General features: G+C 33.4%; 1 protein-coding gene across 1 annotated transcript; it reads right to left on the bottom strand.

The window, feature by feature from the left end:
- Window positions 1–267: 267 nt before the first annotated feature.
- On the bottom strand, window positions 268–5,339 carry LOC133688274 (uncharacterized). The gene is made up of 8 exons (XM_062107700.1): window positions 4,954–5,339; window positions 4,111–4,178; window positions 3,479–3,626; window positions 3,315–3,395; window positions 2,688–2,774; window positions 2,027–2,112; window positions 1,309–1,429; window positions 268–565 (listed from the first exon to the last, which is right to left on the bottom strand). The coding sequence occupies exons 1-8, from the start codon at window positions 5,227–5,229 to the stop codon at window positions 488–490; spliced, it is 945 nt and encodes a 314-aa protein (XP_061963684.1). The 5' UTR covers window positions 5,230–5,339; the 3' UTR covers window positions 268–487.
- Window positions 5,340–13,751: the final 8,412 nt, after the last annotated feature.

Below are 13,751 nucleotides of genomic sequence, written 5' to 3'. Positions count from 1 at the left end.
GGCAACTCAAATACAAATAGTTCCCAGTTCTTTATCATCACAGCGGTCACTCCATGGGTAAAGAGAGAGCTAATTTTAATTGCTCCTTTCAATTATGTGTCCAAATAAGATGTTGGGACACGTCAAATTTTTTAATGTTTCGAGCATATAAAAAAGTATAATATAAAAAAGAAAAAAAAATGTTGGAGGGCATTGAATATTTCGAGTGCGTGTCTTCCTAACATTACACACAACCAAGTTAGATATTCAAACCAAAGAAAACAGATGTTAGAAAACCTAAGCTCACATCTTATTTTGCACTTGCAGGAAAGTGCCTGTCGTCTTTGATTGCTAGTTGTGTTCCCCACTGTTAAATACTACACTTTATATTTGTACCAAATGCAATTCCATTGACTATAACATTAGAGAACCCACATGCCTTCCTCCCATTTTTTTTGTGATATTGGAGACCATAAAATTTGACCATCATCAGCCTCTCCAACGTGTCTCACGCTGTAGATGCCTTTCTAGAGTAAACAACGTACATGGGATCTGAGCGTCCAGGATTTGGAGATATATCCACAGCCTGCAAAACGAACTCTTCAGTCAGAGAATCCTTCGTCGCCGGATCACCCTCAATGCGAAGGTTCCACTTGCACCCGTTTGCGTGGGCATGATTTGCAGCTCAGGATTGACGCAATTCAAACATTGAGATTGCAGGCCATTGGATTACAAGCAATATCTTCTAGAACTCAAGGATGATAATACATAAAAGCAACAGGTTAAAATGTAACATCGTATACTAAATGGCACTCAAATCACATTCAACCAGAGATGAAGCACTTGCAGAAAATGAAGCATGAATCAACACCAATGAAAATATTTTGCCATTAGACACTTGCTCGCTTTTTGGTGGAAAACAACCACAAAATCTCAAATCAATTGGCAAGTATAAAAATATAAAAGAATAAGCATGATTAATCACACAAGCACACACAAAATTTACATGGTTCCACAACTTATACCTACTCTATAGGCGAGACGACAAAAGAAATTCACTATGAAAAAGTAAGAGATTACAAGGTGTCACAAAATTAATTACAAGGTGTCACAAAATTAATCTTTCATCTAAAATTTTTCATATCTCTCTAGCCATCGAAGTGTAGAGAATATATACACTCACAGATAAAATTTTACCCTAAAATATGACAACTTTAGTATGGACTGGGTATATGCTAATTTCTTCTCTCTCTTAGAACCACAATTTAAAATAAACCCAACACATCAGCTGTCATTACCAAAGACACGATGCAAGGAATACAGAATTACCTGAGGTGGTTCAAAGCCTCCAGAATAATGGAAATAAGACCCAACAATCATTACATGATCAGCATCACCAGTTGATGTCCATATAGAGATTGCTTTTGTCCAAAAGCAACGATTAGAGAAGCTGATACAAATGTATTCAATAAAATGTTACAATTTTTTTTTCTTAATATTGTAAAGTTTAGAAATGCTTGAATAAAGAGAAAAGATGGATGATTGATGAAACAAAAATACGGATCTCTAGCAACTAAACTGGCAAGAGATGCCTGAGGAGGAAGTGAAGTAGTTCAATATGCATCCATATTATTTTTTCCTTTTCGTTTTTTTTTTCTACTGTTGCAGGGCTATTTAGCTGAATCGCAGCCTCTTTATCTTCACATGTGTGATGTGTCCACATCTCCACATCACTCCGATCTTGATGTTGCAAGTTAAGTAGAATGGTTTGCTTTGTACCTTTAGTATCTCAATTACAGTGAAATGGCGCACCACAGGGGAGATTAGGCAAAGAGACAAACAAAAACAATTTAAGGGAATTTATTCAATTGAGATTTATCTGGAATTCTGTTACAAAATACAACCAAGTTTAGATGACCACAACAAAAATATTTCTGCTGATCTCTTTTAAAAGGTCAAGGAACTGCAGCACGGAAATGGCATACATTTACTGAATGAATTGAGGAAATCCAGGACTGTAAAAATAAAAACACAATAATAATATCACCTCATTATAGCTAGTCCACCTGGCTTAAGTACTCGGCACATCTCCTTGAAAACATCAAAAGGTTTAGCTAGGTAATCAACACTGACCTGTGAAATTTTTCAGAAAGAGGAAAAAGGGATTGCTTCTATCAGACCAAAATTTAAAAGAATAATCCAAACAATTCCTCTTAAGAAATTTGACAACGGAATATGATAAAAAAATTACGCTATCTCTAAGGTCATAGTGGCTGAGGATTTTCTTAGGAAACACAGATGTAAGACACCATAACCTTAAGAACACAAAAGAAAAAAACTGTCCTTAATTAAAATGATGTATTGCCATCTAAGAGTTAGGCTTAAGTTTTTTCTTGAAATGGAGAAGACAAAATTTATTACTAAACGAAGCTGCAACATTCTGCATCAGAGATAATATATTAAACACAAAATGTATCAAATCTTAAGTTGATCCAACAAATTCATAATACTAATAGGGAGGCCACATGCCATTAAGAAAGTGACAACAATAAATCTTTGTTAATAAAATATAATACTTCAAAAATCATTGTTAACTCCAGGCATTTAAATACTCAAATGGCAATTTGTAAGAATATATTTTGAGAAAACATAAACCAGTTGAATAGAGCACAGCCAAAATGGTCAAGAGATGTGGATAATACACTTACCGCATTAGTTATGACATCAAAGGAATTATCTTCAAATGGGAGTTTAGGGTTCAAATTTAAATCTTGCACAGCATATTCAGTCAGAACCTACAACGAAAATAACTTGATGAATGTATTATTGTCATCATTGATAGAAAGATCATAACACTGTATACAATGCAATTAGCTTAGAACTACCAAGGTCATGAAAGTAAATTCGATACATCCAAGTTGAAACTCAACGTATCTAGCACAAGAAATAACCATACATATGTTGAAATAGATTTTGCTATACAATTAGTTGCATATCTTAGTTTTACAAATTATGATAACTCATCAAGGGGTTATTTGGCTTCCAGTGATATCATCAAAATGGTTCTCAATAAAGCACTAAGATTCGCATGCTAAAATAAAAATGTAAACTCTTCAAGGGATGGTAAGATAATAAGTACATCATTTTTAAAATCCTAGCTGACCAGTTGCTATTGTGTAAGATGATTACTAATCATGAATTCTACATAAAATATTCCAGTGGCAGACATCAGAACTAATTTCAGTAGCTTGAAAAGAATATATGAATGACAAAATTAAAAAATGCATGACATAAATAACTAGAAATGATATCGAGAATAAGAAGTAGATTCTGACTGGATTCCGTTTGAGCTCTTCTTCATTCATGCCTAATCCAACTATAGAATACTGCTTGTATCCTTTTGGGAAATGGCTGACCTACATATAAAACCAGGAATAGTTTGTTAACTTAAATATTGAAGACCTAGTGAGGCTGAAAATAAATGTTAGAAGAATCTTACCCAACTGCTACACATGTCCAAGATGCAGACCCCTGGAGTGTTGCTGGGAGGGAAAACCTTTGAATAGTACTTAGTCAGTGCAGCAATGGCTGGATCATCAATGTGTGTCACAAATCTTGGAGCATCATAGAACAACGAATCTGGAGACCTGCGAATAACAATTTTGATTTTTGAAGGTATATAAAAGTGATTGAAATCCAAATTGATTAATTTACTAGTTCAAAATAAAGATGCTAACTCAAAAACCAAAGTGAAAGCAGTGCTGAATTCAATGTGTTATCCCCATTACTTGGAAATCTATATTCTATTCTATTTCAAGGAAGTTTTCAGAATACAAAGCCAAGGAAAGATGGACTTGGTGTTAAGGATAACCAATTGTGTACCCATATAATGTGTTTGAGATATAGTGCACCTCAGGATCAGTTCTAGGGCTCCAGTATAAAAGACCAAACAGATATCAAGTGATAATTCTTTTAAATTTTCTTCTATTCCATATAATGTCTAGGTGCATCAACTTTCAGCATGTGATCATGGACATGAAGCAGTTCCAAGGAAAAAACAGCTCAAGAAGTGGATGAAAACAAGAACTGAAAAGGTATTTATTGCAAGCAATTAAATACAAGAGACTTTACTCATCAAAGCGCTGGAAATCCTCCTCCTTGAATGGAAACTGCTGTGGCCAATCCACATTCTTCAATACCTATGAAACACGAATAGAAAAAATTGAAAGATCCAGTATTAAAAGGAAGAACACTGTCAAGCAAGAAGTGACACTAGTCACATAGACATCTGTGGCTCTGGCAGGGCCTCAAGATCTCTTTAAAGATAACAGAAGTTTGAAATCAATCACAAGCCAAATAATGAGGCTACTTGGACTCAATCAAACGAGTTGAGTTGTTTTCGCAAGATAGGAATTGTTTCTTGATTTCCCATTTTGTTAATTAAATATCAATTAGCTTCTATAAAATATGTGCCAAAGCAGCTTCACATTCCAAATTGCCACTCCATCATTTTCCAGAGAACGAAAAAATGATTTTGCAGCTAAAGAAGAACTACGTAAGGCGCAAGATGGACTCCATCATTCTTGCATGAACCACGTGACCATCAAATCACAAGAGGCAAAAGTAGATTTCCTTATACCCAAACTACGATAGAAGTGGCTGTTAATACTAAGGTAATCATACACTATGCAATAACTACATGGTGAATCTGTTTACTTGGGCATTTTAAAAAAAAAAGGCAAAAGCAAAGGAATCCAGAACCTAAGAAACTTGATCGGGAAAAAAAAAAGTAAAACAATAACTCGAGATGCTTAAACCCAAGTAGAATTTTGATTGCATTACAAGAATTTGAAGTTATCTCACCAAAAGAATAACAAAACTACAATCCAGAATTCAAGAAATTCTAGAAACCAAATTCAGCAATCGAGTAGTAAAAGAGTACAGAACAGCAGCTAGCAAAGATAGAAAATTCACCTCTTCAATGGCACCCTTTTGCTTTGCAAGGGCAATGAGATGTTTGCTTCTGGCTCTACCAGCCATACTCATAAACTGCGACCAAAAGGAGGCTCCAAGTCCTAACACCAACCTACGAGGTGCTTTAAATCCAATGTTCCACTTCCTCTGTGATTCTGAAACAGAATTAGCAGAACGCGTGTGAATTGTGGGGAGACGACATGCATAAAGACTAGCTAAAACTGGTAGCCTTTGTTGTGGATGTGGAAGTACAAGAAGATTAACCATCCTCGACATTTTCTTGGAAACATCGCAGATGTTATATATCTTGTGCTTAATTATATGTAGGGAATTGCTTTAGGATAACTTGATAACGTGTATTCCTTGCTACCCTACGATGGCTTCAGGCTATGGCTCTAGCTCTGTGGCATTTTTTTTTCTTTCCTCGAAATAAAAGGAAAATCCGTGATTGACAAACAGCTAATACTATACACTCAAGCCGGTCATTTTTTTTTATATATAAAAAAAAAAACTAAAACGAGGCAACCGTTAAATTTTTTTAAAAAAAGAATGAGACTCTACTTCACTCAGATCAACTAATTTAAAAAGTATAAATAAAAAAAATATAACAGCAATAAACAAATTGATATAAAAATTCACAATGTAAAATAATTAAAAAACCCAATTCAAGTTAATTTAGATTAAACTATAAAGCTCAAATTATAAAACAATCTAAAGATGGGTGAAACTAAAAAAAAAAATTAATAAAAAAGTAAAGAAAAAAAATATATGTCAATTAGGTTAACCCGCTAACCTTATGACCAAGAATATAAGATTGATATAATCTCATATAAAGAAAAGTGATAAAAAAGCATGAAGATCAATTCTTAATAAATTAAATATTGAGTGATGAAATTGAAAAAAAAAACTTATTTTGATAAAGGGTGATGTCGCACGTGCCGCTTGAAGGGGACGAAGGTTGTCCACTCGCTAGCACGTGCCTCGCACGCGCCAGCAAATTGTTTTTAATTAATATTAAAATTATTAAAAGACCAAGTCGCCTTCCATCAAACTTGTTAATTACAAAAAAACAAACCTGAAAATACATAAATACCCCTAGTTTCAAGCTTTATTTTTTTTGCTTCTAAGGATATGTAGGTCTTTATATTATTTCTTAAAAATGTATGAAGATCAAATCGACCCCATTCAACCTTTTAATTACAATAATTCACTTGGTGGTTATCTCTGTTAGAGCTTTTACTTCAACTTACTAGGTAAAATAGTTCATAGCCATTAGAACAAACTATCTCTTGCCCATGGCCTTAGGGAATGAACCTAGAATGTCCATTCTCTATTAGAAAAATGGCTAAGAGGAAATTATAGCTGTCATTTCTGCAGATAGTTGTCAAGGAAATGAAGCAAATTTCTGATACTTGTCACACCTCTTTACTAGGCTCTTGACATCCTAGAATATAGTTGGCTAATAAAATCTTGCACGTGTTGCCTAAGCTGCAAAAGCCTTGGAGCTTGTATGTAGATCACATATGTCTTCATGTATTTCTTGTAAAACATATAAACTCTTCTATAGGGATAAACATTTCAGTAATGGGGCTAAGGTAATTTTTTTGTATAAGACGTTGTCATTATACAATATCTTGATATTCGTCCTGTCAGGCGAATGATTTCATTTCTATTTGAGGGTAGTTCTATTGTCTGCAAATAATATCTAATATGGATCCTCCAATCATTTATTATGTTGATGAGAACAACTATCTACTCATCTTTACCAAGATTAGATTCTTCTAAGACTTCTACCCAAACATCAGCAGGGAATTCTCAAGAATTAGAACTTGCTAATTTAGACAAGAGGCTTGCTAATTGATTGTCTTATTTAGGAATATGAGTGATTAAAATATTTTTATGCTTAACATTGAGATAAGGTGTTACTTTTTGAAGATACAACTGCATGGTTGGAATCTTTTGCTTCATTTGTTTCTTAGCATTGACTAAACACTAACCATGGATCACTATGAGCTTATATGGGATAGGCATTCAAAGCCTCTGTAAGACATAGTCCAACTAGAAGAGTTTCATATTCTGCAACATTATTAGTAGCAAGGAACTCAAAATAAGCACCATATTCTAATACTTATTCTTCAACACTGATAAGTATTATCCTAACTCCACTTTCATTTTTGTTGGAAGCATCATCTACATATAATTCCCCAGTGGGAAGTAACACAAATGATCTTATTCATGTTTTTTATCTGGTTGAAAGTTTCGTCGTTAAAGGTGGATGATTAGGGGTATCAACGTGTTTTGTAAAACAGTATTCAATGATAAAATCTGTCAAGGCTTATCCCTTTATTGTTGGACGAGGTTTGTACTAAAGTCCAAATTCCTCTAGCTCTACATCCCATTTAACTAGACACCTAGATAATTATAGCTTGTGAAGAATATGTCTTAGTGGTTAGTTTGTCAATACAGTTACTTGATGAGTTTGGATGTATGACTTCAACTTTCTAGAGGCACTTACCGATGTTAGAGCTACTTTCTCCACTTTTAAGTATCTTGTTTATGCATCATAGAGAGTTCGATTGAAATAATACATAAGTCATTGTATACCATCATTTTCTCTTACTAGAACTAAACTCACTGCTGAATCTGTCACCCCTATATAGAGAAATATATCTTCATTCTGTCGTTGTTGAGATAGAATCTTAGGGGATGATAAATAAATCTTAAGCTCTTCAAAAGCCCTTTAAAAATCCTCAGTCCATTCAAAGTTTGCTATATTTTACAGTGTTTTAAAGAATGACAAAGTGCGCTCCCCCAAGTAAGTAATTAATCTGTTGAGTGCAACCAATCATCTTGTAAGGTATTGTACTTCATTCACATTCTGTGTGGGCATCATGTCTAGTATGACTTGAATTTGTTTTGGATTGAGCTTAATTCCTTTAGAGCTTACCAGAAAATTGACAAATTATCCTTCTTTGATGGCAAAAACACATTTAAAAGGGTTAAGTTTCATCTGGCATTGACTCAAGACAACAAAAACTTCTTCAAAGTCTAGGAGATATTGCTCAAAATTCATGCTCTTTACTAACATGTCATCAATGTATCCCTCTAAAATCCTTCCCAATTGATTCTTCAATATTCGATTAATTTATTCACTGATATGTTGACTTTACATTCTTCAATCTGAATGGTATAACTTTGTAACAATAAGTACCAGACTTAGCTATAAAATTTGTTTTCTCTTCATCTTCAAGGTGTATAGGGATTTGATGGTAACTTTAGTTGGCATCCAAGAAGCTCAAGAATTCAAAACTCGTTGTAGCGTTTACTAGACGATCAATTCTTGAGAGTGGATAATTGTCTTTTGGGTAGACTTTGTTTAAGTCAGTGAAGTCTACATACATCAACCACTTGGCATTACTTTTCTTGACCATAATAACATTTATTAACTAGGTTAAGTACAACACCTCTTAGATGAAGAAGATGACCAGAAGTTTATCTATTTCTTGAGTTATAACCTTTTATCTTTCTCCCTAAAAGTTCCTCTTTTTCTAGTGGACCAGATGTGCAGATGAATCTACCATCAGCTAGTGAGGAGCTACTTTTGGACTGATGCCTCACATCTTTAACGTATCTATTGTGAAATTCAACTTTTGGATCTGCAGAAGCTTCGTCAATGATTGTTATTGTTTTGATGTTAAGGTAGATCCCAATTTAGTGATTGCTTATTAATCTCCCCTAAACAAATATCCTTTAATTTCTTTGTAGCTTCAGTTCTGATTTTTATTCTTTCCTTTAACGACCCTTTATAATCTGATATCAACATTTTCTTGCTTTTCAGACAAGTAGGGACATATTGTTTTAAGATTGTTTGATTTTCCTGTGATGTGGCTACTCCTTTTTGAGTTAGGAACTTCAAAATCAAGTATCTGGTATTGATGACAACATTGATTTGATGTAAACAAGTCTTTCTAGAATGACATTTTAAGTCAATGCCATATCCATAATCATAAAGCTTTGATAAAGTGAAACACATTTTAATAAAGGGGTGTCCATTACAATATGTAATTCTAAAGCACTTTTCATTGGCACAAATGAACCCTCAATACCAATGAGGGAAGTTTTTTACCAACATTAGTTTTAAAGAAGAGATTCCTATTTAGGCCATAACTTATGCGAAGAGGATGTTAATTACACTATCAGCATCAACTAGTTTCTAATGTACTTTGTGATTAGAGATAAAAGTGGAAATGATAAGAGGGTCCTTATGTGAAAAGGTCACTTTTTCTTCATCGAATAAAAACTATTGGCTCGTGCCATTGAACTAGTGATCTTAGTGGTGGTGAGGGTTTGTTTCCTATAATCTCTCTTTCCATTGCTAGAACCCTCTCAATAGAGGTTCCTCCTAAGATTATATTGATCTTAAATAAAGTTGTAGTGGATTGACCAAGGTTTTCTCTATTTTGTTTAGGATGAAAATTCTTCTTTAGAAATTGATGAATGTAGCCTTTAACTATCAGTCTTTCAATTTCTTTCTTCAAGACATACTAGTCCTATATATCATGTCTATTTCCTTTGTGAAAAAGTTATTAATTTTTAGATATGTGTGTACTGGGAGAAGACTTCATAGGCAAAGGATGTCTAACAAACTATTTACCTTCGATAGCTGTAAAGACTTCAGTGAAGGAAGTGTTCAATGAAGAAGCACGTGCTTTAGGATAACTTAGACATTCCCTAAAAGGTTTCTTCTAACTCCTAATAGAATTCTTATCTCTTATGAAAGAGCGGTCTTGCTTGGGTGAGCAACCTCGTTTGAGGGACCTTTCTACCTGTGTTATCCCTAATAAAAAAGAAAGACTATTATGTAACGTACTTGTCTCTTCTACTCGAATGTGGCCTTCATAGTTTGCTTCACCTTTAATAATCTTCTATTTGGTAAAGCATACCACTCTCTCCAAAAGGTTTTTCCTTCACCCTACTAATAAGGGCTTCTAAAGCTACCTATTCAATTAAGTCTTTAACCTTAAGCATTTCCTTATTGAATCTTTTAAGATATGTCCTTGTAGAGTCATCATTCGCTTAGGTGATTCTAAAGAGTTTAATAAAACTCTTTTTGGTTGGAATGCTTGTACTAAAACGTGTCACCAGCTTAACACAAAGGTCATTAAAGTTGGCCACTAAACCTAGTTTCAAGTTGTTGTACCATGTTCTTACTGAACCTCTGAAATTCGTGTGAAGGATCTTGCATATGACATGGTTGTCCTAAATGACTAGCTCCAGATATTATGCATATTTTGTATATGTTCCCTAGGATCTGTAAGCTCATCATAATTATTTAGGGTCATTTTAGCGGCGATGTAATCTCTAGGTATGTAGGTAATCAGCACACATATGGATAAAGAAGAATCAATAATTTGATGAGAAGTGTAGACGTCCTTATGCATGAATTCTTTTTCCAGCTAGTTGCCACTTTTACACCTATCGGGCTCAGGATAACTTGATATCTCTAGTGTAGGATAGCATGATAGACGGACAACCTTTTTTTTACATTGTCTAAATGGATGTCTAGAAAAATCACTTCGCACCCGAGCATCATTAGGGTGTGTATGCTTCTTAAAATGACTCGATGACCCTTGAGGTTGAAGACCCCCTACTAGATAATTTTGTTCGTATTCTTCTGAATAGTGTAATCATCTACAGACACTATACGGGGCCTACTTTCGTGGAGGTGAGTGGAGAGATGTAGCAACTTGCTGAGAAAAGCTGAAATTCATGGAGGTGGATTTTCTCTCACTTGTTGATTTCTCATCACTACTTGGGTGAGGAGCTGTATTTATTCCATAAGTTATTGAAGGATTGTTTATGCGAGAGCTGGAGTATCTACTATGGAAAGAAGATCAACAACTCATCATATTTCAAGAGTGTCATGATTATTTGCCATTGATAACGATAATGAGAGAAAACAGTAAGATAATAATGTTATATATAACTTTTTTATAAGTAGTTCCCATAGACATCACTATCGATGATGTCCCAAAATTCAAGATATATAAATAAGAGGTTATTTAGTGTTTGAGATAGTAGTTAATTAATATATTCAAGTGTTTAGATTTCTTCTTCTCAATCAAAGGAATTCCAGACTTATGATAAAAGCTTAAGTACCTGTAAAAACAATCCTAATCAGAGGAACTTAAAAACCTCCAATGATATAGTAAGTATATTTATAAGAAAGGTATTAAATGACTTAAAAAAGCCTTAAATTCAAGGAATAAAGATGTTTGTTTTTTAGTTTTAAGTTTATTAATGCTTTGAAATCTATATATCTTTATCTTAAGAGATGAAAAGTTTTAACCTTTTATCTGAATGGTTTAGGGCATATTTACACCCCCTAAACCTAGTCATTTTTAGAGAAGGGAATGACTAAAAAGTCCTTTGCTTTTGACCACATTAATGGGAGACAAATATCTCTTATATATTCTTAATGAGATAGTAAGTATGGTAGGTCCCTTAAAAAACCTTGTATACACCTATGAGTATAGGCATGATAATTTATCATATCTTTTATACTTTTATTGTAGAGGTTCGTTAACGAACATACATATAACCTTAAAACTTGAACATTACCAAGTTTTTTAGGTTTGTCATGTTTGCTAGACCCACGTTACCTTGGGTTCAACTGATTGCCAAGCCCAAATACTTGGGTCTAGCATGTTTACTGTTGCGATGTCGCGGTCGCACAAGTTAATTACCCTAGCTTCAAACACAACACACAAGATAGTATAGAGCAAGCAAGGGGTCGATCCCACGAGGAAGATTCAAGTCAGATTTTTATACTAGATGATATGCAATTTGGGGGGGTTTGGACGTTATCTAGGCTAAAGCAAAAGAAACAAAAAACTATCGAACAAAATTTAATAAAATCAGAAAATTATCAAGAGAACAAACCTTGGTCACAAGTAAACATCCACCTATAGAAATCAGAACTGATCATGGAAACAAAACATCAATTTATATTTTGAATATTTATCTCTTCTTAACATTGGTTAGTTAACGGATCCGCCGTATAACTAACCCTAACCATCAAACAACCACAGTGTTCGCACTAGTAATTTAATTCAATGGCAGCCTTAAGAACTAGATAAGTTAATTAATTAAGAAAACATAACTGTCCGCAGTCTATGTTTGATTTGATTGAATGTTCTCTCTAAGATTAATAACGTAGATCCGCCACAATTATTTAACTCAGTTGCTTCACAAGTTCATATACCACAACTCTGGTTTTGATATCAAACTTAGCAATAGATTGTCTACAATAATAACTTAGAGTCCGTTCTAGCAATTAAAATAAACAATCATAGGAAAAATAAGCATAGCAGAACAAACATATTCATCATATAAACAAAAAAGAAAAGGTAAAATAAATCTCACAGTTCTTGAAATCCAAAGGTTTTCGTGTCCTTGTAACCAAGAAAAAGTGTTTAACCTTGCACGTTTGTTAAACAACTAATCAAAAAGAAGGAAAAATGCATAATTTTGAGTTTCTTAGAGAAGAGGGGCGTTTTTCTCCTCTTGGCTGGCTGCCTCCCTTCTCTTCTCTCATTCTTTTTATATCCTAGGAAACCCTAGTCTCTATTTTACAAAATAGTCCTCCCTTAAGTAGATTGTTTACATTTAAGTACTTCAATAACTATTTTCCTAAAAAAGGAGAAATAGCCTTGAATGAAATCTTCAAGCTTTGACTTAGAGGAGCTAAATTGCTGAAATAAAAACTTAGATATCGGTTTAGATGCTTCAAAACATAATTTGGACTCGTTTATTCACGAAACCTGTTTGCTGGTAGAATTCAGTTTTCATCTTTGAAAAATCATATCTCCCTCATATGACATCTTTTTTTGCTAAAATGCGGAGAGTTTATAGACCTTTGAGTCAAGAATCCAATAAAATTGAGTTTGCATCAATTGGACTTCTGTAGCTCTAGATATTCAAGTTGGTATGACTGAAGGTCAACATTGGCAGATTGCGAGATTTGATTTTGAAAGCTGCGATTTCCATGCTCTTCTTCATTTGATTTTCTTGACTTAGATTTCCAGAAAGGTATGGATGTTAGCTTTTTAATGCCACTAGAATCACTTTATTTTGACCTTTAGAGCTCACGGTCTGCACAAAACATCGACTGAAGGTCAAATTTGTCAATTATCTTCAATTTACTCCTTTTTGCATCTTTCATCCAAAAGTTCCTTCAAAATATAAAATAAAGAATATCAAGGCATTTTATATATAAAAAATAGGCAAAACACTAGTTAAATGTAGGTGAAACTTTCGAATAATATGATTGTATCATTAACAAGATCCATTTCATTTAAAATGATTTTTATTTATAAAAATCTTAACTAAAAAGTTAACTCACAATACAAAACTATCAAACATGCATATATGGGTAAATAAAAGAATATTCTAAAACATTCTAAGGAATGTTTGATAGTTTTGCATTGTGTTTTGGTTATTGTATTTTGGTGGATTGCATTGTGATGTTTGGTTTTAAGCTTAGGGGTAAAAATAGTTTGTAATTGATTAATTCAAGATGCTTATAGATGTTGAAATCAACATAATATTATTTGGTTAAAATTTATTAGTGTGTTTTTGAGATATAAAATATTACAAAGATTAGATAAGTACAAGTTTTTAACAAATATATTTTGTTTTTATTAAATAATTTATAACTTGTTAATCATACAACAAATTTGTGCATATTTTTTTATAAGAATAATTCTTGAATTAAAAAAATATAAAAAGATAAATCA

This window comes from Populus nigra, chromosome 3 (genome assembly GCF_951802175.1).
Source record: "Populus nigra chromosome 3, ddPopNigr1.1, whole genome shotgun sequence".
NCBI lineage: Eukaryota > Viridiplantae > Streptophyta > Magnoliopsida > Malpighiales > Salicaceae > Populus > Populus nigra.
This window is presented reverse-complemented; position numbering and strand designations above follow the sequence as displayed.